This window comes from Canis aureus, chromosome 9 (genome assembly GCF_053574225.1).
Source record: "Canis aureus isolate CA01 chromosome 9, VMU_Caureus_v.1.0, whole genome shotgun sequence".
In the NCBI taxonomy this organism is placed as follows: Eukaryota; Metazoa; Chordata; class Mammalia; order Carnivora; family Canidae; genus Canis; species Canis aureus.
Genome location: NC_135619.1, coordinates 72,015,743 through 72,041,186, shown reverse-complemented (window position 1 = coordinate 72,041,186; position 25,444 = coordinate 72,015,743). Strand labels below are relative to the sequence as shown.

At 48.9% G+C, this 25,444-nt stretch overlaps 2 protein-coding genes across 13 annotated transcripts in view; one reads left to right on the top strand and one right to left on the bottom strand.

The window, feature by feature from the left end:
* WDR25 (WD repeat domain 25) overlaps positions 1-14,671 on the bottom strand; it is a 143,555-nt gene extending 128,884 nt beyond the window's left edge. Inside the window, exons 1-4 of one of the 7 annotated variants that reach the window (XM_077910592.1) lie at positions 14,559-14,671; positions 14,197-14,397; positions 13,483-13,654; positions 10,212-11,054 (exon numbers count right to left, since the gene is read on the bottom strand). In XM_077910592.1, coding sequence (XP_077766718.1) covers positions 10,212-11,054; positions 13,483-13,654; positions 14,197-14,397; positions 14,559-14,656 — 1,314 coding nt within the window. In that variant the 5' untranslated portion in view covers positions 14,657-14,671. Of the gene's footprint in view, positions 1-10,211; positions 11,059-13,482; positions 13,655-14,192; positions 14,398-14,558 lie in introns of those variants that run through there. The other 6 variants (XM_077910593.1, XM_077910594.1, XM_077910595.1 and 3 more) reach the window with 6 other exon arrangements.
* WARS1 (tryptophanyl-tRNA synthetase 1) overlaps positions 14,646-25,444 on the top strand; it is a 34,358-nt gene continuing 23,559 nt past the window's right edge. For 3 of the 6 annotated variants that reach the window (XR_013386886.1, XM_077910614.1, XM_077910619.1), the window contains exons 1-3: positions 14,646-14,800; positions 15,542-15,729; positions 20,326-20,490. Coding sequence is in view for 5 of the 6 variants with exons in the window: in XM_077910614.1 (XP_077766740.1) it covers positions 20,377-20,490 (114 nt within the window). In the remaining variant the exon portion in view is untranslated. Of the gene's footprint in view, positions 14,801-15,009; positions 15,143-15,541; positions 15,730-19,494; positions 19,628-20,325; positions 20,491-25,444 lie in introns of those variants that run through there. The other 3 variants (XM_077910618.1, XM_077910617.1, XM_077910615.1) reach the window with 3 other exon arrangements.

Here is a 25,444-nt window from a genome sequence, read left to right as displayed (position 1 = left end):
GGTGCACCCGTGCCCTGCGGAATAAGCTGGATGGGAAGAAGGTCATTTTAAATCATTAGTAGCCAGCATCAGTGTGGGGGAGCGTCACGAAGCAGGGCTGCTCCTTAATATACCAATCGATCCCTGGCACCAAGCACACATTCATCACGGCGGGCACAGCCTGCCCCGGACCCACAGAAAGCCTGGAAGAGATGATGAGAATTGAAACTGGCTCAAGCTAATCACTGCTAGATGAAGGTCAAATATAGGTGACTATTTATCAGATCTTGAGATGGGGGAGGACATGCCATGCTCTAAGGCCACAGGACAATTACAAAGGGAAAGGTCCATAGACTTGACCACAAAAAAAATGTCAAGTTTCCTCTGTTAAAAAAATAGTAATAATGAAATGCCAAAACTCAAAGTCAAACAACATACGGTAGGGGAGGGGGGAGATATGACGACAGGTCAATATTGTTAGTATGTAAATTGCTGGATAAGAGAAATGCTAAAATGGCAGAAGACTGATGGACAAGACCCACGAACACTTATTGAGCGTTAACAAGGTGCCAGCCTGGTTCTAAAGAAGCTGCGCACAAATGAATTCATTTGGTTCTCAAATAAGATGCCGCTCAATTAGCAAATGTTTTAGAAAGTTAATAATTCTACCCCTGTCAAGGGGAAGAAGACACAGTCATGTTTACAAATAACTGATGGTGTACTGTCATAAACGGAAGGCCACTGTAGGCGCTAAAAAGAACAAAGTAGATCTGTGCAGATGAGAGTGGAAAAAGCAGCTGGAGGACGTGATAGAATGACGTCTGCACACTCCAAAGGAAACCCCAGCCCTCTCCCCTGCTCAGATCCCCCAACTCAGGCATCCAGGGTGAAGAGTCCTGTCTCGGAAACTGACCAGGCTACCCAAAACACCTAGGGAGGTTCACGTGGGGGGGTCCTGCCCCTAGATGCTGGCTGGCTGCCTCACCACCCTGTGGCAACCTCCCTGCTGACAGGCTCCATCCGCGCACACACTCACACACTCACTCGCACACCCTCACACACACTGGCCAGACTGGCTTTCCCCGGGCCTCCTCCCTGAATGGGAATGAGCACTACAGCGTCTCCTCACGTGAAACGCAGACACCAAAACAAAAAGATAAAAGGAGGTGACAAGGGGCAGGAACATTTTCCAAAACACAGGAAAACTTTCAAAGAACTCCAAGAGCTAAGAAAAGACCCTGTAAATATGCAATAAAAAATGACATATTCTTTAAAAAAGGAACATTCAGAAAACAAGCAGCAGCTCTTGGAATGTAAAAATATGATAGATCAGAATAGAATACTTTTCTGAATATAAGTTATACTTCAGTAAAAAAAAAAAAAAAAAAAGAAAGAAAGAAAACCTTTAAGTATATGGTAGCAGAAATACAAAAAAAAAAAAAAAAAGACTGAAAGGTAAGGTGGAGGAAATTTCCCAGAAAAACAAAATAGAAAGGCAAAGAGAGAACTAGAAAGAAAATCAGAAGCTCTGTCCAGGAACACCCAGACCAGCCAACTAATCTGAGTCCCCAAGTAAAGCCCTTGCCAGGGAACCTCCCCAAGGGTACCACCCATCTCCCTGTGGCCCCTCTTCCATGAGAAGGGATGTGGTGCCTGATGCCTCATCCCTAGTGAGGGAAGACTGGCCCCTAGCGAGGGAAGACTGGCCTGGAAGCAGCTCCAGGACCCCCAGCTAGGGCCACTTTGTTGCTAAGTTTCTACTGCCATCTGGTTCTCCTGCGTTTCAGCCTGGGTTCACGGTGCTTTGTGAGGGGGTTGAGGTGCGAGAGTTCCCGGGGTCCTGGGCTAATACCACATTGGCCTCCCTCAAATGCACTTCTGACCGTCCCCTGAAGCCCTCTCCTCCGCACCATGCCCCACTGCCCCGCCTCACACACGGGGGCCTGGGCTTATAGGAGATGCCTGAGTAGAGACAGCAGAAGCTGCAAGAAAACGTGACAAAGTTGGACTGACTTACGCACCCCTTCTTTTAAGGAGTAAAAGCAGTCTTGGGGGAAGATAACCATCACAAAATTTTTAAATGCTGCTTACAAAAACAAAGTACCTAGAGTATAATTAAAACCAGTTGATACTCATGGGAAAAAATACTGAAAGGAAAAGCTGCTTACAAAACATTCACAGTTGTTATGCTTGAGTGGAGATCTACGGTTTTATTTTTAATTTCTACCCTTTTTTGGTATTTTTTCACAAATATCTTACTACTTTTATGATAAAACTAAGTTAAATCTAAAGCAACTAATTTTTTTTTTTTAAGGAGTAAGACAAAGCCATCGCTGGGCAGTAAATGAATGTCTTTAAGAGTCTTCCGTGTCCAAGTTTTAAAAGCAGCAAGAAATAATTTACTAGACTGTCTCAACTCCTAACCGTGCCAATTTTGCAATCTGCATTTTTCAATTACATTAAAAGCATTTTCCCATATTGCTCTATTCTTCCCTTAATGACACGGGATGAGCCTGGATGAGGCTGGTTCCCTGAGGACAGAGTCTGCACCTTCACACAGCACTGTTTTCTCCGTCAGCATCTGGCAAGCACACGGCCCTGCCCTGGGGATACTGAACTGCTAAAGTTCAACGGAATGAAGTTTTCAAAATGCAGAAAACACAGCTTGGGTTCCGCCACACTTTCCTTTTCTTATTCCTCCTTCAACCCAAGGTTTTTTCTGCAAGGCGAAAGCTTGCAAGGCCCTTCTGGCAACCAAACGGAAAGTGGGAAATGTCTCATTTGTTGGCCTCAGAAACGTTGCAGCTTTCATACGGAGGAGAGGAGTGTCAAAAAAAAAAAGCTTCACTTCCCACGAAAAGAAGGTTCCAGCTCAGGATCTCACAGCAATCCCCAGAGGCTCACCTACCCTGCTGTTGGTAGGCCTGAAGCCCTCACTCCCACCCCTGGGACAACTAAGATGACCCTGAACTTTCTCTGAAACAAAAATACATACAAGGTGGGAAGGGAGACAAGCAAACACAGGGTCCAGAGAGGGACACATCCTGACACTTCCTACACAAGATCCCAGCTCCACATCACCACCTGACTTCACTGTGTGCCCTCAGGCAAGTGTCTTTCCCTCTCTGGGCTTCTGTAAAACCAAGATGGGCCCAAATGATCACTGTACACAGGCACAAACACCACCTAGTCTCTCCTGGCCTTCACCTAATTACCCTCGGTGCACTGTTAATCATTCACTCCCCAAATACCAAACGCCCACCACCACAACCCTACCCTCCTCCTCAGCTGTGCAGCTCTCATTTCCAATAGATTTGCCTCGTGCTTGGAATAAATTGCCAATCATCTGCATAATGCTCCACGACTCCTCACTCTACACATCAAATCATTTCTCAATCTCATTTTGTAAAATCCATCAAGAATAATTCTTTCAAAACTGAAATAAACCTTCACTCTGGCACTTGAATCCATAAATTCCTTGTCTTTGAATCTGAGATATATTACTTTCTACAAAGCACGTCTAAGATACCCTAATATAATCAGATACGCTAACAATGATAAATCAACGGGATCCTGTAATACATAAAAATGCAAATCTAAACCACTATGGAAATCATCTCTTATGTCCCTTAACAGAACCACAAGACTTTGAGGCTGGGACAGCGCCCGGGCACCACTTGGGTTGAGGGGATATGCTTTTCCATCCTTTATCCTCCAAGGCAGAAGAGCAGAGTGAGTCTTTTAGCTCTGTTTGCTCTGTGGTCTGACAGCTTCACATCTTGCTTCTACAGTTTCGTAGCTGTGTGACAAATCCCTTAACCTCTCTGTGCCTCAGCTTCCTTATCTGTAAAGTGGGAGTAAGACCAGCCCCTGCCCGACAGGCCTGTCACGAAGTGGAGCTGGAATGTTTGGAACCATTCCTAGTAGGTGGTAAGCCCTCAGGGATGGTGAGCTCTCTCCAGCCTCTCAATGATACTCTGTACCAGTACTCTGTGCCAGAGGCCACAGAGCAGGCAAGCAGGACAATGAGATCCCCAATCTGGGTCTTCAGCATCCAGAAAAAAATCCTTTCCTTCACACACAACATGGGAAAGGGGATGAGACCCATCTGAACCTGGTGCCACCCTAGGTAAGCACCTCTTCCCTGCCCCAGACTAACTTTCCTGGGCCTCTTCAGGTATGAAATAGCTCCTCCCCACACTGCCAGGGGCCCAGACATAAAACACTCAGAGCTGGCAAACTGCTGTCCAATTTATATTCTTCTAACACATTTTAAACATGATCAGTTTAGAGACACAGACTGAACCCCACAGTACATGCCTTCCAAATAAACGTGCAGTACATCAAAAGGGGGCCTGAGGTAAACTGTTTGGTACAAACCCAAAAACTTTTTGAATTTTAAAAGTATCTATCTCAGGAGTACTGACATTGAACCCTTGGAAAAACACGTATCTGTAGACAGACTATTAAAAGATTCACAAAAACAAGAGTTACATTAAGTTGGAGCGTCCTGGGTGACTCATCTTTTTTCCAATTGTTTAATCAATAAAAGAACAGAGGAATCAGGAGCCCCTCCTGATGTTTCTGCAGCCCCTCCCATATGCTAGACACTGCGACGCATCTTCCCATTTCTTCTACATAGCAACAACCCTCCAAGGCAGCCATTATACCCATTTTACCAATGAGAAAACTGGGGAATCAGAGAGGCAAGGTGATTTTCCCAAAGTCACATACCTACCAAGCAACAGATACAGAACAGAAACCCAAGGGTCTCATGCAACGATAGCACTGAAGCTTTGCCCATTTATTCAGGTTCCACTCACCAGACACAAAGCCTATAGCTCAAGCCCAAGTGTGTATCAAAGCCCATCTTACCTACACTAAGGCAGCAGAAAAGACGTTTATTTATAGCCATTTCACTGAAGTACTCGCCATTTCAAAAACAAAATAACAAAAGGAAACAACACGTAAATGACAAAGCAAAGTCTTGAATTTGAAACAGACATGAAAATACATTTGGGGGACACCTGGGTGGCTCAGTGGTTGAGCGTTTGCCTTTGGCTCAGGGCGTGATCCCGGGGTCCCAGGATGGAGTCCCGCATTGGGCTCCCCATGGGGAGCCTGTTTCTCCCTCTACCTATGTCTCTGCCCCTCTCTGTGACTCTCACAAATAAATAAATAAAATCTTCAAAAAACAATACGTTTGGAGAAAGTTTTTAATAAGATAGAAAAGCGCCCCTTATAAACAGCACAAAAGATGGGAGGGGAGAGGGGAGCAAAATCAAAACTGCACGTACTCTGTGGTGAGCCTAACTCTGTGAGCACACAGGAATGCGGGGGTCCAGACCAGGAAAGGCCCCCGGCGGCGTCAGTGACTCACCGACTCAGGATTAGGATTAGCAACGATTTCTTCGTGCTCTCTGCATTTTCAAAGTTTTTCACAATAAGTTTTTATTACGTTCCTGATAAAAAAATGAAAAGTTTTTTTTTCTTTTAAGTGTCGTAGGGAAGTCTGTTATTGAAAGAATTCCTAAAGCAAACCATTTTGTAAAACAAATGAACAACACTTAATTCATACATTTGATACCCTTCTGTTTCAGAACTCTGGGTTCTGACGCACGGACGGGCGTCCCCTAGAAGCAGGAAACATGTCATATGCCTGTGAGAATATGTCTGGTGCCTAGCAGAGGGCTCTGCACACAGGGCCAAAGGTGAGGGCTGCCCGCATTTGGTTGAGGCAGGCCACATCTGTACTTTGTCCAAGAGCTTCAAAGTCTGACTTCTACCTTTAATTTACGTGCAGTGGGTATTCAAACGTGTTGAGCTAAATGAGGACACAGAGAAATGAAAAGAGTAGATAAAAGGGTATCCGTACTGGGATTACAACTGTGAGAAACAGATGTGTGCTATACAGGAGCAGGAAGGGATCATCAGGAAAGAAAACAGAGCATCGGTGCAGAGTTATGAGTCATTGTTTTATTTTACTTAATTTCTCCAGCTGTAAATTTTTCAAAACTAATATAAGCATATTTTACAGCTCATAGAACATTTAGAACATATTAAAATAAGTATCTTTCCACTGTAATGTGCCCAATTGAAATTTATGAATTCCAAAGCTACGTTTTAAAGAGATGAAGGAACTGGCACTCCACGCTCTTTAGATTAATCAGATGGATTGTGTTGTTTTTCTCTTGATCAGAAAAGAAATCATATTTCAGTAAATGTTACCTTGAATCAAGGATTCTTTCACATTCTAGAAGCTTGAGTGAGCCTATATTAAGTCTTACTGTGCCCCCTACTGGCAAATAAGATCTATGCACTTAAGAGATGATCCTTTCCCAAAGGCTGTAAATAAAATCCAAAAAAAAAAAAAAAAACGTTTTAATCTTTACTGATCATTTAGCATACAAAACTTTGTGCCAGGTGCTTCGAAAAACATAAAAATGGACCTGGCACAGTTTCCATGCTCAAGACACTTAAAATCTAGAAGATGTAGCAGATACAGTTCACAGTCACACAGGCAGAATGAGATGTCACTATATAGTAAGGAAGGGAGAAGACCTCCGCGGAGAGCAAAACCATAAGCACACAGCAAGTGCCTACTCTGTGCCAGGCACCAGAGAGGTCACATATAACACTGCTTATTCTTCAGAAAAACCCACCAAGGCAACGCACAGTTGTCTCCACTTTACATACAATGGCTGAGGTTCAGGGAAATAACTTGCCTGAGATCACACAGCCAGTAAGTGGCAGAGGAAGGATATGAACTAAGTAAGGGCTGTGACCCCAGCACCCAGGCTCTTCTCTCCTTCCGGATGCAGTGGGCTCAAGAAGGCACTCTGGAAGACTTTAACCAAAAGACAAGGAGAAAGGCACCCTAGAAGGGAGCACAGAGTCAGGGGTGGGGGAGGGGCCCTGTCACACCCACCTCTTCTAAATCTTTCCCCACTGCACCCACCGCCTGCTCTCCATCCAGGCGGGGGCTGCAGGGAGCCTAGACTCCTGCCCGTGCCCGCAGCCCCATACTCTCCAGGTTCATCATCCACATGTCTCCCACTCCCCCGCCCACCTCATAGGCCCCCAAGATCTACCGTGCCACCCACTCTCAGACCTCGGGGTGGGGGGAGAACACCATCCTGCCTGGGGCTGCCAGCTGCACACCTGGCTACACATGAACCTGAGGCCCCAGGAAAACTGAGGAGTCAGCCAGGACTTCCCTCCCGGGTTCCCAGCCCTGCCCCCACCCAGTTCCCAATTGGTTTTCCTATCCTGGCTCCTCCAGCCCCCGCCAGCCCCCGCCATTCTTTACGCTGAAAAGTTGCTCAAAATCAATTTGCCAAATAACTCTGTCACTGAAAACCGTCAAATATCTTAAAGCAGTGAGGATCCTGGCCCAACCATTTGCATGTATGGCTTATAAAAGCCCTGGTTTTTCAAGACCCCACAGGAACAAGGAGGTCAGGAGACACTGGCCCCAGCAGCACAATGGCAGCTGCACCCTGTCCCTGGACCACATCCAATGCCACCCCTGCAGCCTCGCCATGAGGGACGGGCAGTGCAGTGGGCAGGGCTCCCTGCAGGTGCCAGGCCGAGCAAGGAGCCAGCGCCCACATCTCCTGCAGCACACATACCACCTCCCCGGGAAGGGGGGCACAGCACCAGCCCCACTGAGGGCAGTTCTGCCACAAACAGCCCAGGACCCAGGTCTCACTGAATCACCCCAGGCAAGGCTTTCCTACGCAGTCACTCTGCCTGAGTAGCTTTCCAAGCTGAGCCAACTGTGCCCCCTTCTGGACACAAGGCGTCACAGCTAGTTGGCTGATCCAGGGTCCTCTCCATGGGGACCTCCAGGCACCCCCGGTGCAGAGCACCTAGCACACTCATCTACTCTACAAACACGCACTACACGACAGAACAAACCCAACACCCGAAATCAATGGCTTTCCTCAGACGCGTTCTGTTTAAGAACTATACTAGAGTAGTATACATCTGCTCAGGAAACCTAAACTTCTTGGGGCAAAGGTGATCCAAGCAGGCCCCACAGGGTACCTCACTGATGCCAGGTGCAAACCAGTCCCCACAGGGCTCCACACCTGCCCCTCACCATAGGAGCTACAGCCCCGCAGGTGGGCAAGCAGACAGCAGGCATCCACTAAGGTGTACCTGCCGCCCTAGGTCCCTCCACCTATCTCCCCGACAGCAACTGGCCGGTCCTTCGAGACCTCCTCACAAGACTACCTTCTCCAGCCTACCAGATGGCTCACTCCCTCCAGGGTCCGAGAAAGGGACTTCCCATGCCCCTCAGGTGATCCACCTGTAACCACACTACCCTCCACAAACCTTGAACATGTGCCTAGGATTATCCTGGGTGCTTCAGACACACACACCTGGGCATTTGTCTCACCTCAGAAGGACCAACCATAGGTCTCATAAGCTTGTTTCATCAAGGAGGAAACAGAATCTGAGAGGTTGTGTCTTGCCCAGGGTCACAAAACTGTTGGGAATGGAGTGAGACCCTGAGGCCCAGATCACTCTAACTCCAGCCTACATCCAGGGCCAGCCAGACGCGGCCTAGCACCACACAGGCCCCACAAAGGCCCACGCCAAAAGCCCTCCAGATGCTCTCCTTACCAAAGGACAAGTCCCCTCGGCCCTCTGTGGGCATAGAGTCTCAGGAAGGAGCGCTGAGAAGCCCCAGCACTGTGGGATTGAACCAAGCATGTTACAATGCACACCAGGGACACCAGAAGTCTCCGGAGCAGACCAGAGCCCCCACCCTCACAGGAATAGCACCGAAGCGCCGCACTAACGGCAGAACAGGGCACTGTCCCTGCACAGCTCTATTAGCCTTGCCAGAAGAGAACACAGACAAGTTGATTCAGGACTCCCAAATGGGCCACTTAAAAATGACACCCATTGGTTCAGCTCATTTCAAAGCCTTCACTGCACTTAGGCTTCCTTTCTTCATTTCAGAAAAAATGCCTCCTAAGAAAAAAGCTCAAAACATAACTTGCAAATACAACGTCCTGTGCAGGATGGTTCCAGAACTGTGAGGAAAAGAGAGGGAGGAAGCCGACATTTACGGAGTACCTGTGGGGCACCTAGCTCTGTGCCCGAGATCTGTAGGCGTTTTTCTTACGTGACCACATGACGCAAGTATGACGATGCCCTTTACAGATGAGACGCCAGACTTGGAGTGGGGCCAGCTAACCAGCTGCTCCACAGCAAAGCTGGAGCCGAAGGCCCGTCCCTTCAACTCCAAAGCCATTTTCTTTCCAGGAAGCTTTGGTTCAGTGTGCATTTACTTGGCACCTACAACGTATAGATGACTTGCTAGGTGCTGAGGTGCTTGCTAGAGACAGAGTAGAGCCCAGAGGCACTGGAGACAGATTACAGGAGGTGCAACACTGCCATGCTAAATCCCTGTATGAGTGGGGATTGCTTACAGCAGGTCAGCAGGATTTCAGTAGCTCTTAAGTAACAATGAAAAACGGAGTCTGTATGAACCGGAAGTCCTCGGCAGGGCATCCACAGCTATCCTTGGTCTGGCCCCTCGCTCCCCAACAGGTCCCTCAGGACTTCTCAGGCTTACAACCAAGAACATCCTTATGCTCTATCTCACGACCTTCACCAAGTGAACCTTCCCCTCCTCCTGGAAGCCTTCACCAAGCCCTCCCGGGGGGTTCATGGAGCACTTGTGTCCCTCTGGGAGTCTGGTCCTCACACTCCTAAGCCCAGGGTTGTGAGAGCCTCTCCACTGCCCCATGGCCCCCACCATACTGCACACCCTGCAGCCAGGGGCCAGGTCTATCTACCTCAGCTCCCCTGGCATCCGACACAGTGCCCAGCACAGAGCTGCCACAGCTCCACATTCCCCAAGCTTCACAGGGACCCAGGACTTGTCCCAGGCTTTCCTCTCCCTCTGACTGTCCTCACTCAGCAACCTCATCCTCAACGGTTCCAGTGTGTCTGCACATCCTCCATGCTCCCACAAGGAGTAAAGGCTAGCATCCTCAGGTGGCCTAAGCCAGGCAGCATCAGGGGGAGGGGACAGAGCGGACCAACAGTCCAGGGTGGGCCACTGAGGACCCACTCCTGAACGCAGCAGAGAGAATTGCAGAAGTTCCCACACAGAAACGTTCGGCCCCCCTACCTCACTGTTGTGAAAGGCAAAACACCCCGGCAATTTACTTCTAAAAGTCCCTGAAGAAGCAGTATCGCTCAAGTCTTACCTTGAAGGTTTTATCCATAGACACTGAGAGAAGCATGTGGCTCTTAGCAAAAACCGGACACCACTGTATGCTGTTGACGGGGCCCCTGTGACTTCTCAGGTGGAAGAGCACTTTCCTGGGAATGGTGGTTTCTTTATACTGACTGTCCAAATACGGCTGAATAAACTCAGACACTCTGGGGGCCATAGAGAGAGGAGCCGGGGCACGCCCTGCAGACGGACCCTGCACCTCCACATCTCTGCCCTTCCCAGTTTCTGTGCTTAGTGCCTGTGACTGTCTTAGTCTTTTTGGCGTATAGGGCACGATACAGTCCTCACACCTTTTCTTCTGAAGAGAGTTGCCATGTTTACCTGGGGTTTCAGACTTGGTTTGGACACAGAAGGATGGTTCAAGGGAGTCATAAGTTCCCCAGGAGAGTTTCATCCGCCTAAAGTGGGCAGCTGCCAGGGGCACATGGCCAGCTGGAGTCTGGCTGGTCCACAGGGAAGGTGGAGGAGGCTTGCCTGTGGGGAAGGTGACGTCAGGCTCTGTCCTGGGCCACTGTAGCCTCTGGCTGGGACAAGATCCTGGGTCACTTCTCCAGAGCCGGACCAGTGGGAGACGATGGCCAGCTGGATCTGCACCAGAACCATGCTTTGCGGACAGTACTGCCCCTTCCGTCACACCTGGGGCTTCTGATGCAAAATCCTGCCCAGGAGGCTTGACCACATCAGAGGTGTCTTTCATCTGGCTGGCAGCATTAAAATTTCCCACGGGCTCAGTCTCAGCCTCTGACTCCGAGTCATCATAAGCCACCAATGAAGCCATTGAAGACACAGTTTCTTGATATCCTTTGAGGACAAACTATCTGAGACCAAACAAAGTCAAGTGTCAGAAAATACGCACAGAAGAATATTTACCACCACACTTAATTAAAAGAAAACATACCACCCAGCAAATCCACAATTGGAAAACTCTAAAAATAAACATACTAAAAAATGAGGGCTTGGGACACCTAGGTGGCTCAGTCGTTGAGCATCTGCCTTTGGCTCAGGTCGTGATCCTGGGGTCCAGGGATAATCCCAGGGTCCAGGGATCGAGTCTTGCATCAGGCTCCCTGCACGGAGCCTGCTTCTCCCTCTGCTTGTGTCTCTGCCTCTCTCTCTGTATCTCTCATGAATAAATAAATAAAATCTTAAAAAAAAAAAAATGAGGGCTTTTCTATACACCAGGCATAATTAGAAGATTTTATTTTTTTAAGTAAAAACTACAGGCTATCTGGGGAAAATGAAAAAAAAAATCAGCAAAAGCCTACAGGAAGAAAACCAAAACTTTATTGAAAGACATAAAAAGAAGACCTGACAAAATGGAGAATGGATGCCTGGACAGAAAGATTCAGGATATTAAAGATGCCTTATGGAAGGGCAACTTGGGTCTTTGAGAGTAGGTCTGAAAATACTAAAATGGAAAGATGTCCAAAACCCATCAAGTGGGAGAAGCACGTCACCCTGATCTTCACCCTCCCCGTGGGCCCCAGTGCCTCCTTCACCCCCTGCCCAGATACTCCCACCTCACCGATAAGCCAGTGGTGAGATAGACCCACAACACAAAACCACGTGTTCAAGGCCTCAGCCCCCCCAGTTTCTGAAGGGTTTGGTCCAAATTTGCCAGCTTCACTCCAAACACACACTCACACAGCAGTGTATTTCCTTTTCTAAAAAATCCTTCCTGAAATTCTGAACCACCATACACGATAAATTGCTGCCAACTAGTTTCTGGAAAGAAGCCCTTCAGTCTGGAGTTCAATTCTGTGCTTTTAAAAGGAAGTACAATCAGGACAAGGATGCCCAGCACATCCAGGACAGCAGAGGGCGTGAAGGAGCAGCACCAACTGCTGAGCTGCCCCAGATGAGGCCCTACCTTAGGTACCACACTGCGCCCCTCCTCCTGCAGGCATGTGGGGTCAGGTCAGCGCCAGACTCCCTCTGGGTCCCCTGTTAAGCCACTCAGCCTATCACCCAGGTCTCCCTCACATTCCCTGGCATCCAACCACTTCGCCCCACCCACACCTCTCCCCCAAAGGGTTCCCATCACCTGAAGGGCTCCACTGTCCAACACATTACATCATCATTCAACAAATGTAGTCTACCTCCTCCAAAATTCCACCCCCCCCTCCATCCTGCAGCCTAATCTGGGCAGGTAACACCTTCCATACACAAAGCCATCTGCACTCTGCAAACAACTTGGCATTTCTATTCTCTAAACACTTAGCCTGGTCCTGATCAGACATCTCACCTGTCTCAACTCCTGTAGACAGCACCACACACCACCACATACCATTCCTCCCTGTCGCGGGGAACCCACTAGGTTCCCACTGCCAGGATGTGAGTCCTCAGCCACATGATGGATTCCCACCCACCTCGTTGTCTGCAGTGGTTGACTCAGAAGAGAGACCGATGGTGCCTGCCTGGGTGGCTCAATCAGCTAAGCGTCCAACTCTTGATTTTGGCTCAGGTCCTGATCTCAGAGTTGTGAGATCAAGCCTTGAGTCAGGCTCTGTGTTCAGCACAGAGTCGACTTGAGTTCCTCTCCCTCTGTCCCTCCTTTCTCGAGCAAGCTCTCTCTCTCTCTCTCTCTCTCTCTCTCTCCCCCACTCCCTCTAACATAATAAAATAAACCTTAAAAAAAAAAAAAAAAGAAAGAAAGAAAGACATCTGGATGGCTCAGTGGTTGAGTGTCTGCCTTCGGCCCAGGGCCTGATCCTGGAGACCCGGGATGAGGTCCCACGTGGGGCTCCCTGCATGGAGCCTGCTTCTCCCTCTGCCTGCATCTCTGCCTCTCTGTGTGTGTCTTTCATGAATAAATAAATATTTTTTAAAAATTGAAATGAGGTCATGAGGGTGGGTCCTAATCCAATAGGACAGGTGTCCTCTTAAGGATGAGAAGCTGGGGGGATCCCTGGTGGCGCAGCGGTTTAGCGCCTGCCTTTGGCCCAGGGCGCGATCCTGGAGACCCGGGATCGAATCCCACGTCGGGCTCCCGGTGCATGGAGCCTGCTTCTCCCTCTGCCTGTGTCTCTGCCTCTCTCTCTCTCTCTCTCTCTGTGTCTTTCATGAATAAATGAATAAAATCTTAGAAAGAAAAAAACAAGAAAATTTTAAAAAGAAAGAAAGACGTCCACGGTACATCAGAGAGTGGTGGGATTGGGGCCCATGAGCCCACTTCCTAGCTAGGCAAGGCAGCAAGGGCAGAATGAATGCAGGAGGGCGGATGCCGAGGCTCTGGATACTACCTGCTTCGTGAACGTTTGGCTCGTGTACCCAGGACCGATGGCGCAGAGGCCACTGGTGAGGCCCCACGGCACACACACAGCGAAGGGCGGCCCGCGCTCACCATGCTCGGGTGGCAGTGGCAGAGGCCGACCACAATCCAGCGAGATGCAGGGTCCCAGGCAGTAAGAGATCCTAAGGAGAAAGGCAGAACAGAAGAGCGTAGAGGCGGCGCCTGCGGGCTTGGGGGTTGCAGCTCCATCTCGGGTGGGTGGCCGAGGTGGGCCCGACACCAGAGGCAAGGAAGAGCATCAAAGGGGGCCGGAGGGAGGATGCAGGGAGGCCCAGGGGGTGACTCTGGGGGGGAGGGGGGGACAGGCAAAAACGGAGGCCAGGGAGACGCACTGGCAACAACGGAAAACTTTCGGGCGAAGTGGTTGCTGCCTTTTGTGTCTGCGAAGGCACATGGGCGGGAAAAGGGGAAAAAAATTTCGAGGTGGGGGCGGGGATCCGCGGGAGGAAGCCGGGGACCCAGCAGCGCCGGGTCGGCTCCTCGAGGGCAGCGCCTGTCGTGCTCGGTTCACTCGCTGACACCCCCCCACCCCCACCCGGGGTCCGGGAATATTCGTGGGCTGCAGCTGCGGGGGGTGGGGGTGGGGGTGGGGGTGGGGGTGGGGCACGGAGACAGTAAAAGAGGGAGGACACCCTCCTTCGGCGAACACGTCCTCATTACCTACTCGGGGCCAAGCCTTAGACTGGGTCTGGTGTGCGCACAGATTAAACACAAAACACGGATCCGGCGCCGGAGGCCACAGACTGAGGAGGAAGGCAACCAGGCAGACGACCCGCGATGGGTTTTGAAGGATGAATAGAAGTTAGCCGAGCTGTCAAGAGCCGGAGGTAGGGCGGGCCCCGAGCTCGGCGCGTCCGGAAGGCAGCTGCCGCCAAGGACCGCAGAGGGAGGGTCGGAGGCCCGCGCTAAGGGCGGCGGGGCGCTCCGGCCGCCGCCCCCGCCGCCCCCGCCGCCCCCGCCGCCCCCGCCGCCCCCGCCGCCGCCGCCCGCTCCCAACCCCCTCCCGCCCCCGGGCCCGCCGCTCACCGCACGCACCGGAAGCGCTCGGTCCTCCCGCAGGTCGTCCGGCCTGCACTCCGCAACCCAGTTGCGTTCCGCTGGTGCCGGACCCGCCAACCAATCATCCGCGGCCTCCGCTCCGCCCCCGCGCGAACAGCCAATGGTGGGGCAGCACGGCCGGAAGTCGTTCCGGCCGGACGGCGTTTCCAGGGACGCCCAGGAGGCCGCCGGTGGCTGAGCCCGCGGCGCTGAAGGGCCCGGCTGGGCCGGTAAGTGAGGGGATGGGGTGGGGGTGGGGGGCGGGAGGGAGGCCGGGGTGGCGCCGGCTGACCGGGCCCTGCCGCAGCCTGCAGGCGACGGCCCGGAGTATCCTGCTCAGAGCCCGGCTCGCTGCCCGCCGGGGTCTGGCTCCGCGGTGGCGCCCCGTCCCCCGCCCCCGCCCCTCCCCCCCAGGGCGAGACCCCCCCCCCCCCCCCCCCCGGGCAGGAGCGTGGGCCCGGTGCCGGGAGCTCGGCCTCTGCCGTCGCGCTCGCTGCCCTCGGGGGCAAAGCCAGGCGGCTCCCGTGTGCCCATTTCACAGACGAGGCGCCCGAGGAGGACGAGGCAGAGAGGTAACAGCCCTCGCCCCAGGGCTTGACCCGAGGCAGGGCCCAGAGCTAGGTCGGGCCGGGCCGGAGCTCGCGCTCCTCCCACCAATGCGCATTGCGCTGCCTCGGTGAGCAGCCGCGGGGATTTCTGCGGCCTCCCACGGCTGCACGTAAACAGTTAGTCCCGCTGGTGCCGAGGGTGGGTGGGGAACGGGAAGAGGGTGGGGAGGTTATGTGCGGGCCAGCCCGGGGTATGGGGTGGCTGATGCAATGGCCGGCCCACGGCTCGGCTCGGCCTGCACCCGGCCACCCCACCCACCCCACCCACCTCTGATTGGACCGTCTCAGCGAGGAGGTTGGTCAAGAGTCTCAAGTGTTTCTGAGAAACTGAGTAATTTATAAAAAATCCCTACGTGCCAACAGCTGGAGAGTGGGGTAAACAGGAAGAAAAAAAGAAGAAACAAAAAAGAAGAGCCTTTTTTAAAAAAAGAAACCGAAAGAAACAGGGGAAGACTATAAAAGACCTCTGGCTTCCCCCCTCGGGGCAGACTCTGGCTCCCAGCTGCCCGGCGAGACCAGTGGCCGCCTCTGCCGCGTCCTGCACATCCTGGGTATGTATCCGGATCTTCCCCAGGCATCCAGCTACTTGGTGTTTTTTTTTTACCAGCCTCTTACCAAAGCGCTGGAATGGAAATCGTGGTTCCTGGACGGCGGACGGATGGACAGACGGGCGAGGGGCGAGGGGTTGTCTCTCAGAATCGGGGTGTCGTGTGTTGTATTTCAGCAAGATGACCCAAGTAAAGTCTAGGTGATTCAGAGCCTCCCCCACCTGGGAGGAGGGGGCAGTGGAGGGAGTGGGCAAGCAGAGCAGTTGCCTGTTGGGGCTGATGGCTGCACCTGCAGCACGTTGATGCTGGCTCTCACAGTTGTCACTGACGAGGCCTCCTGACATGCTCAGCATCCTAACATACTACCCCTCTTCCGTGGTCGTATGCAAGAGCATCTCAGGCCTGGCTTGGTGGGAATTCACATCGCCTTTGGCTTTTAAGGTAACATGCGTTTTATTACCCAAAGGGGAAAAAATTGCCTTGCTTCTGGGAGTTTAACAAAGGAAAGGTGGGCATGACCTGTCCCCAGGCTCGAAGCATTCAGAGAAGTCCTGGCCCGACACAAGTCGCTTTCTTGTCCCCTGGGAACTTGGCGGTGCAGAGCCATTGTCAGCGGCGCCCTGGGGCCCGGCAGTAAAGGACGGTATCCCACGTCTTGGTGGTGTTCCGGGCACCCAGAAACTACAGAGCCAGCTGCTCTTCCCGGCTGTGTTCATGCTCCCTGTCCCCAAATTGTAGACCAGTGTAGTCTGGTCTGTGAGATGATCTCAGGACGGCCCAAGTCATCGTCATGTTCTGTTAAACGGTTCTGTAATTCTTTCTGTTCCCCATCCCGAAACTACCCAGTTTCTTCAAGCGCCTGTTCTGCTTCTCGAGAACAATGGTACCTTTCATTTTGAAATGGTACCTCGCTCATTTTGAGCACAAGATTCAGGTTCTTTGAAAAGGGGAACTGTGAGTTAATTGTTAAGAGTCTTTTAGCTTTCTCTTTAAAGGTGCACCGTGACCTGCCACAGACTATTCAGGTCTGCTCTTTCTACTTCATGCTTACTTCAAAGGAGATGATGGGTGATTCCACAGATTATAGCTCTGTTGTCTTTGTTTTAGATTTTACTCTGTTAAATAGATGATACAACTCTCTTTAAGAAAGATTCAAAGCTCTATTTGCACTTTATGCAGTAAACACTAAGACAGTCGTCCATAGACTTTTGGCATCCCAGACCCCTTTGATAAAGTAACCTGCATGTTCTGCTTAGAACCATGGGCACACATACCAGTGTGTATGCAAACTGTCAGTGTCATTTCAGACATGCTGAACTCTGGGTTAAAAACCTCTGAAGTAAATTTCATTTGAAAAGTTGACAAAGAAAAGAGCATGTGGACTAGATGTGAGGGAAAAGGAGGGTGCGCGTTGCAGGGCGGAGGGGGGGGGGGTTGGGTGTGTAAACCAAGAGTCTGTGCTATTCTCCTGTCTCTAAAGAGGTTGCGTCACACACACACACACACACACACACACACGATTTATCATGTGGGTGGTTCCCAGGCTGTGTTTGCCTCATGTCCTGAGAGCAGGGAGACCTTATCTTCTGTTCCTCATCAGGTCTAGTTCCCATGTGCTCCTTCTCAAACAGAATTCTGCTACGGAAAGGCATATTTTTCCCTACAGCATGGTCCCTAAGTTTGGATCGCGTTCATCTAGTGGATCCTCTATGTTATCTGCTCCATTGCAGGGGGAGATGGTCTGTCCAGGACACACCTGTTATTTAGCTGGTACTTTCCGTAGGAATTTTTAAGAGTAATACTTCTGGTCCTACTTGCTGACGTCAGAACCTTACTACTGTCACCCATTGCCTTGTATGCCAGATACCACACTTTTGGAAGAACAGGGATTAAACCCAAGGCAATCCCAAAGAGAACGACCTGGGTGGTAGGCACAGTTAGCAGTGGCTGAAGAAACCAGACTAGGGCTGTGAGACCTGGAGAAGGCGCCATGGGTCAACCTGGCCCTTTCCAAATCCAGCAGGCTCAGCAGAGTGGCAAGGTGCTAAAACTAAGGTGGTTTGTTTTGAAGTCCACATGTAAATCTACCTTAAACTGGAACAAGCACTTACAAAGATAACGTGAGAGGATATAAATCTTAGGAGGAATGTTGAACTGGGTGACTTCTGAGATTGATTAATGCAGTGAACGTTGATAAACTGCTGTGTACCAGGCATTAGCAGTACACAAAAGAGTAAAAACCCATTGCTTGATTTCCCTGTCGAGTGGAGAAGACGTGAATAACTAAATGCTGTGCGAGGGCCCTAATCAAGTTGACAGTGCTTGGGGATCACCGGAGACGCAGGAGTCAGGAAAGGCTGCAGAGAAGAGCTGAGGTCTGAATTAGTGAGATAACCTGCAGCGTAGGCAGAGGAGAGTATCACATTCTGAGAATTCTGAGAGAACACGTGATTTAGGAGGGCTTTGGCGGTGGAACCTCAGGGGACTGCTCTAACTCCCCCATCACCTATCATCGACTAACACAGAGTTAACTATGCCATCCAACTTTGAAGTTTGGACAAATCTGAGATCTTGTGTAAAGTAGCTGGACAGGATGTTTGATTGTTTGTGGCTAGAAGTACATTTCATCCCTTAGATTGTAATTTGATACGAGCCTGAATGGTTCTCTCCTGGGGTAGTCAGAGTCTCTTCCGCATTCCTTCTTGCAGGCTTCCCTAAACTGTTAGCTTTGTTTTCTGAAGGAGGTATTTTATCCAACTTCCCTTTCTGGGAATTGAGGTGATTCTCAGTAAGGAGAGAAAAGAAACTGGTTTCTGTCCTATCCTAGTTTCAGTATTATGCTGTCATTGATTTATATAGAGTAGCCTAGTTGGGACGCCTGGCTGGCTCAGGGGTTGAGCATCTGCCTTTGGCTCAGGGTGTGATCCCGTCCCACATCAGGCTCCCTGCATGGAGCCTGCTTCTCCCTCTGCCTGTGTCTCTGCCAGTCTCTTTCTGTGTGTTTCTCGTGAATGAATAAATAAGTAAATAAAATCTTTACAAAAATTACTCCTCAGGTTTTTGTGTTTGGTTCAAAGAGTTATTAGAAAAGTTATTAGGGACGCCTGGGTGGCTCAGCTGAGGAGTGCCTGCCTTTAGCCAGGGAGTGATCCTGGAGACTGAGGATCAAGTGCTTGCAAGGAGCCTGCTTGTCCCTCTGACTGTGTCTCTGCTTCTCTCTCTCTCTGTCTCTCATGAATGAATAAATAAAATCTTTTTTTAAAAAAATTAAATAAAGACACAAAATAGCCATTTATTGAACCTGTACTATGGAGCCAGGGCTGTGCTGGTTAACTCCCTGTGCTGTCACACTCCAGCCACACAGCAGTCTTGCAGGTAGCATTACCATCAGTCCCACTTTACGGTTGAGAGGCTGAGACTCCTTATGGTTAAGTAACATATAGGACAGCATTGGAGAGTGTGAGTTGTAGCTGCTTGAGTTTGTATCCCATCCCTTCCAGTAGTGTTCACTCAGGAAGGTTCCATAACTTCTTTGCCTCGGTTTACTCATCTGTGAAATGGAGACAACAGACCTTCCTCACAGGAGTGCCATGAGACTTTGGCGAATGGATGTGTACAAGGTTACGATTTGTGACAAGTCTTAAAAAAAAGCTGGGTGCGGTTTGGCCACACCCTGGAGCCCTAATAAATAATACTCCGAATGGATTATATCTTGCTTTACAGTTTACAAAATGCTACCTTCTAGTTTTTCCTCATTTCTTCTCATAGCAGGTGTTGAGATAGCCAAAGAGGTTCCTGATTGTGCCACTCTCTAGATGAGAAAGCTGACACTCAGAAAGGGAAAGTGACTGACCCAAGAGGGCACTGACCGTGACCCATCTCGGCTCCAAGGCAGCATCAGGTGGTGTACCCTGTGTCCCACCTTTTTCAAAGTTAATAGTAAATAATGGCTAATAAAAGTTGCAGGTACACCTTTTTCAGAGATCTGCTGTGAAGTAAGATAGCATGTAAAATGGACAGGCTATATATCATTTTCCTCGTTTGGAGCCCAGAACAGATAAGGCCCTACCCTCCACCCTAGATAAGACCTTGTCCTGGACCCCAGACCTTGCTTAATCTGAGAACAGAGCAGCTGGCCAGCAGAAAAAGCCATTTGTTCAATGACCTACTGCTTATGGCTGCAAGGGCGTGGGACTCATCCCCAAAACAATTAAGATAAAAAGTAAATTGCAGTTTGCCAAATGTTTTTAGTTCTGATGAACTTAGGTTTGTTAAAGCACTTTGGTATTTACAGTGTGTGCAAACACGAGTCCTTCCTGGTGCTGGGCACTGAGTGAGACCCACTTAGTGAGTCCCACAGCCCATAAATCAGAGCCGTTCCTTCAGTCCTCACCATTGGGATCTGTTCTTCCTCTTTTCTCCCTTTTCATGGCCCCAAATTAGTGCTTACACTTTTATTAATGTTATTATATCCGTGTCCTCTCCAACCTTTTTGGAAAGATGAAGGACTAGGTAGATGCAGGAAAGATAAAACAGTTACAGTGGCTTGTTAATCAATCTCTCCCTTCTCCCCTCCCCGCCCCCCCCCCCCCCCCACAGTTTTGTCTGGACTACTGACACCCTAGCCAGCTGTAAACCTAGATCCTGGAGATGGCGGACATGCCCAACGGTGAGCAGGGGTTTGCATCCCCGCTAGAACTGTTCAACAGCATAGCTGCTCAGGGGGAGCTCGTGCGGTCCCTCAAAGCTGGAAAAGCATCAAAGGTATGTGATTTTGTTGGGCTCTCTACATGTGCATTTAAACCAAGCCTGGGGGGATCCCTGGGTGGCTCAGTGGTTTGGTGCCTGCCTTTGATCCAGGGTGTGATCCTGGAGTCCCGGGATCAAGTCCCACATTTGGCTCCCTGCATGGAGCCTGCTTTTCCCTCTGCTTGTGTCTCTGCTTCTCTCTCTCTCTGTCTCTCATGAATAAATAAATAAAATCTTTAAAATAAATGAACAAATGAATGAATGAATGAAAATAAACCAAGCCTGGGGTCATGCAACCCAGGAACAGAAAGTTTGCAAGACTCTGTTCCCTCAATAACTGAGCTATTTTGATTATAACCTTAAATTCGTTTTCTCCTTGATGATGCATGTGGTCTAAAACCACCGAAATCGGGATCCCTAGGTGGCGCAGCGGTTTGGCGCCTGCCTTTGGCCTAGGGCGCGATCCTGGAGACTTAGGATCGAATCCCACATCGGGCTCCTGGTGCATGGAGCCTGCTTCTCCCTCTGCCTGTGTCTCTGCCTCTCTCTCTCTCTCTCTGTGACTATCATAAATAAATAAAAATTAAAAATAAATAAATAAAAATAAAACCACCGAAATCCAGCAGTCATCTACCCTGCCTCTTCCGAGAAACAGACATTTCAGTCCTTTCAGCTGATTCTCTCAGAATCACACTTTTATATTGCTCTTTGTTGATATTCAAGTATGGGGCTTTAACTGTGGAAGATGAGGAGTTAGCACTTCTGTCAACACATCCCATGTCCCGTGCATGTCACAATACCAGCATCGATGCTCTTCTGACTGCGTAAATGCTACTGACAGCTGACCCACGGAGTAGAGTTGGAGTGTTTTTCCTTTCCTGCCCTGGAGTTGATACTTGTCTGAATCCCTCTTGGCTCTGTGTTTTTGTGTACAAATGGTAATGGCTCTCCAGGCCCCTGCCAGTTGGGTGGGTCTCCTCCAGAGGCACTCATCAGCCAGTCTGCAGCTCATCTCCAGAAGGTCTCGCCTAGGACCTCCACCTGCTCAGGACTGCTGCCTTTCACCGTCCACATTGCCCACCTTAGGCCCTTCCCTCTCCTCCCTGTTAGGTCTCTGTTTCCTGATCCTGTGTCTTTCATTCCTCCTTTGTTTACTCTCTTGACAGACAGATATTCTAATGGTATCTGAAAAAATTTCTAGCTAAAGAAATAATTTGATAAGCAAGAGTGCGTATGGAACCCTAGGGCAGAAGTGATTTTCTCACAGAATTCGGAAGCCAGTGCAGTCTTCACCTGGCTCCCCCAGTTGGCTGTGGCAAAACCAGATGCCCTTCCCTCATTTTTCCTCTATGGAAATTTGCAGGATAGTCTCTTTGTTCCAATATTCTGAAATTTCTTGGGATGAGTACATCCTTTCTAACTAGAAACTTAGGATCCTTAATTCTCGGAAATTGTTTTTTTTTTCTGATTTCTTCTCTCCTGTTTTCTCTATTTATGGATTCCCCCTACACACACACACACACACACACACACACCCAAAACCAGTCCTCTGCTTTTCTTGTTTTTTTTGCCTTCTGCTTTCCATTCTGTTTTCTTGTTCTTCTTTCATGTATACTTCCTCAACCTCTTGTGTTGCCTTTTTTTTTTTTTTTAAGTAGGCTCTTCGCCCATCATGGGGCTAGAACTCCCAATCCTGAGATCAAGAGTTGAATGCTCTACCGACTGAGCCAACCAGGCTCCCCTTCCTCAACTTCTAATCTTCCAGTTGTTTTTCATTTATCCCATCATTTTTAACTTCCGTGAGCTCAGTTACTTTCTCAATGACGTCCCTTCCCTCATTTCACCCCATTCTTGTTACCTAGGTATGATAAGTATCCTTTTATCTCTGAGATCTTGAGGATGGTTTTCCTGGCATTCTCTGTGGGACAGAAGAGCTGGGCTGTGTGGCCATCCCTAACACTACCTGCTCCTGGTGTCTTCCCCGTGCTGTGTAGAGCACCCCGGTCTAGACACTTGTAACTGGACCTCCTTGTTACAGGACTTCTGTCTGGAGAGGTGGGCAGGTATAGAGAACCAAGCAGCTGCTTCTTAGACAGATTTTGCACCTGTGCTCCTATATCATAGCCCACATTCACCCTAACTTCAGAATGCCCAGCCCTAGGACTCCGCAGCATCGTAATCCCAGTGTTTCCACAACGTCCTTATGTTTGTTCTGCACAGTCCGTGGCCAGTCATCCAGCAGCTCTACAGCTTCCAAAATCTTGTTGGTGGCATCCTCTTCTCATTGCCTTTGTCCTCATGGGGTTGTACCTTTCTGGAAGGTCTTCCTGCTGTCGCTGCAGGATGTTTCAGAAGTGTAATCTGTGCCATCTGCATCTTTAATCCATGTGAGCAATGCCTTTCATTCTGCGATGCCTCCACCCTTAGGTTACTCAGCTTCTTCATCTCCATGACTTCCTTGTCCATCATTTGCAACCCCTGTTGTCTCCTTTTCAGAGTCCTGGGTCCTCCCCAGTTGGTGTCAGCCATGTCCCATCCATCTTGGCCTCCCACTCATTCTTCCACCCAAAGGAAACTTTGACTCTTTGGACCCCAAAGAAGTCATTACACATTAAAAGAAATAAATAGTACTGAAAGAAAGCGATGTCCAAAAAAGGAATTCATTATTCACGGGAAGAGGTTTACACACCAGATAGGACTCAGTGGATGAGACTAAGGTGTTTTTAAAACTAAAATAAATAAAGGATCCAAATGTTAATCATTTGCTCTTTGAATCCATTCTTGAAAACTTGACAGTGGTATCTGTGTCAATGTCATGTTGAACTCAAACGACATTTAATAAGTGTTCTTAGTTACCAATTTTTAGTGATCTTCAATCATGTTCATTATTAAACAAGCAATACTTAACACAGTTTAGAATTACTCTTCCAAGTGTGTTCTTTGACTTATGCAATCAGCTGACCTTCAACAAGAGAGATTAGAGGCTGCACAATGGAGTCATGAGCTAAGTGATGAAAATTCAGAAATAAATGTATTTTACCCAAGAATGTGTTATAATAGAAGCACCTGGTATTTTAGAAATTCACTTTATGCAAAATACTCAAGCCACTCAAGGAGTACCAATATTGTGAGGACATCGTGGGCTCTTTCTCCAGCTGTCTCTGCATGTGTCTCGGCCATAGTACTTACTGTTCTTTTCTGTTCTGTGTACTAAGGGAATAAGACCCCCTGCTTTCAGGAACAACTCACTAAAAAGCAAGGTGTCTTCTGGGGGGATAGGTAAGAATCTAGGGGCTCTGAGGGGAGACAGTGGCTGAGGGCATGAGCAGTTTGGGCAGGACTCAAGAAATGACACAGTATCACAGAGGTTAAGATAGCACAGTCTTGTTTCTTGTGCTTTTAGTTTAAACTTTTTTAATTGAAATACACCATTTATTGGGAAAACTATGAGCTCATAATCTGACAGCTTACTGAGTTTTCACAAAATGACTACACCTATGTAACCAGCATCCAAATCAGGAAACAGGATAGTAGCACCCGGAAGCCATCCCTGGGCCCCTTTAGTCACTGCCTCTACCCTCTGCCATAGGCCTCCCCCATGAACAGTTCTCTTTGTGTTGGAACTTCATATATAATCAGCTTGTACAGAGCCTTTTATTTTTTTTCCCTCTCCCAGAACATCAGCTTTTATTTTATTTATTTATGTTTTTTTTTTTTAACATCAGCTTTTAAATCCTGTTTCAGTGTCCTGGTCCATGTTAGATCGAGAACAGGAAAATAGACCAGGCAAGCTTGCCTGTCCATTTAAATCGCATTCCGACTACAAACAGTTCTCAAGCAGAGACACGGGTTAAATGTTTGACTTTCAAAGAGCCTCCTAGTTGCAAGCAGAGTTAGAACAGATAGAGTACGAAATGTCAACAGAACCAGTGATAAAAGGGTATTGACTAAAGTGTACTTCAAAGCAAGGAAATTCTTCCCATGGATAATTCAATAAATCATGCTTGCTAAACATTTATTTTGTTACACTGAGGCTAGGTACTGCAAAAATGAGATGAGTAACTTACCTATTTTTCCAACCTGGGGAAATATCCTCTCTCTTAAATGAAGTATATTGATGGATTTACTGAGCCCACAATTCTAATTCATTGTAATAACGAAATCCAGATCATTTCAGAATGTGAAACATAAATCCGTGTCTGCAGACCTGCCGCACAGTAAGAGTTCTTTGTGGCTCAGGTACTGTACCTGAGGCAGCATCACCCTCCAAATGGAGGGTGGTGTTGTCCTGCCTCTCTGCTTAGGAAGCCCGCTTTATATAACATGTGTACATTCTAAATGGGAATGTTTGTACTTCCTTTGGCAAGCAAATTGGCCTGTGTATATTCTTTGTCTGTGATCTAATCCAGCAAGGCCAATTACAGGAGCAAAGCTTTGGGGCATAGCATGACTAATCTGCCTAATTAGGCCTGCTCTTCCAGAGGCCAGCCTTCATGGGTGGCTCGTGTGGACTTCTGGAGCAGGAGGTCTCTACCAGATTTCCAGAGAACTTAAGGATATATTTTTACGTTTGTCTTTCTTGTGCTTATTTTTAAACATTCAGTATGCAAATACTTGGGACAGCTTGATAAGACTCCAAAATACCATGATATGACTATTTCTCACTGCATCCCTCCTTAATTTAGGATTTGAAAGCCTGTTTTTGTTGCTTTTATCTGTTTCCCTGATGTCTAGAGTTGTGTTACTGTCCTCTGTAGTATTGTTTAAGCTTCAACAAATACTTATTTCAAGTGTGCGGAATGTAAAAACAAGGTCCAATGTAGAATTCTGTATAGTCAGTGCAGGGAGCATGTCACACACATTTCTTGGCCTCAGTGGCATTGAAGCAACCTTTAGCATATTCGCTGTGTCATAAATAACTGTGTGTCATAACCATTTGTACCATAGTGTCTCATAGTAATCCATACCA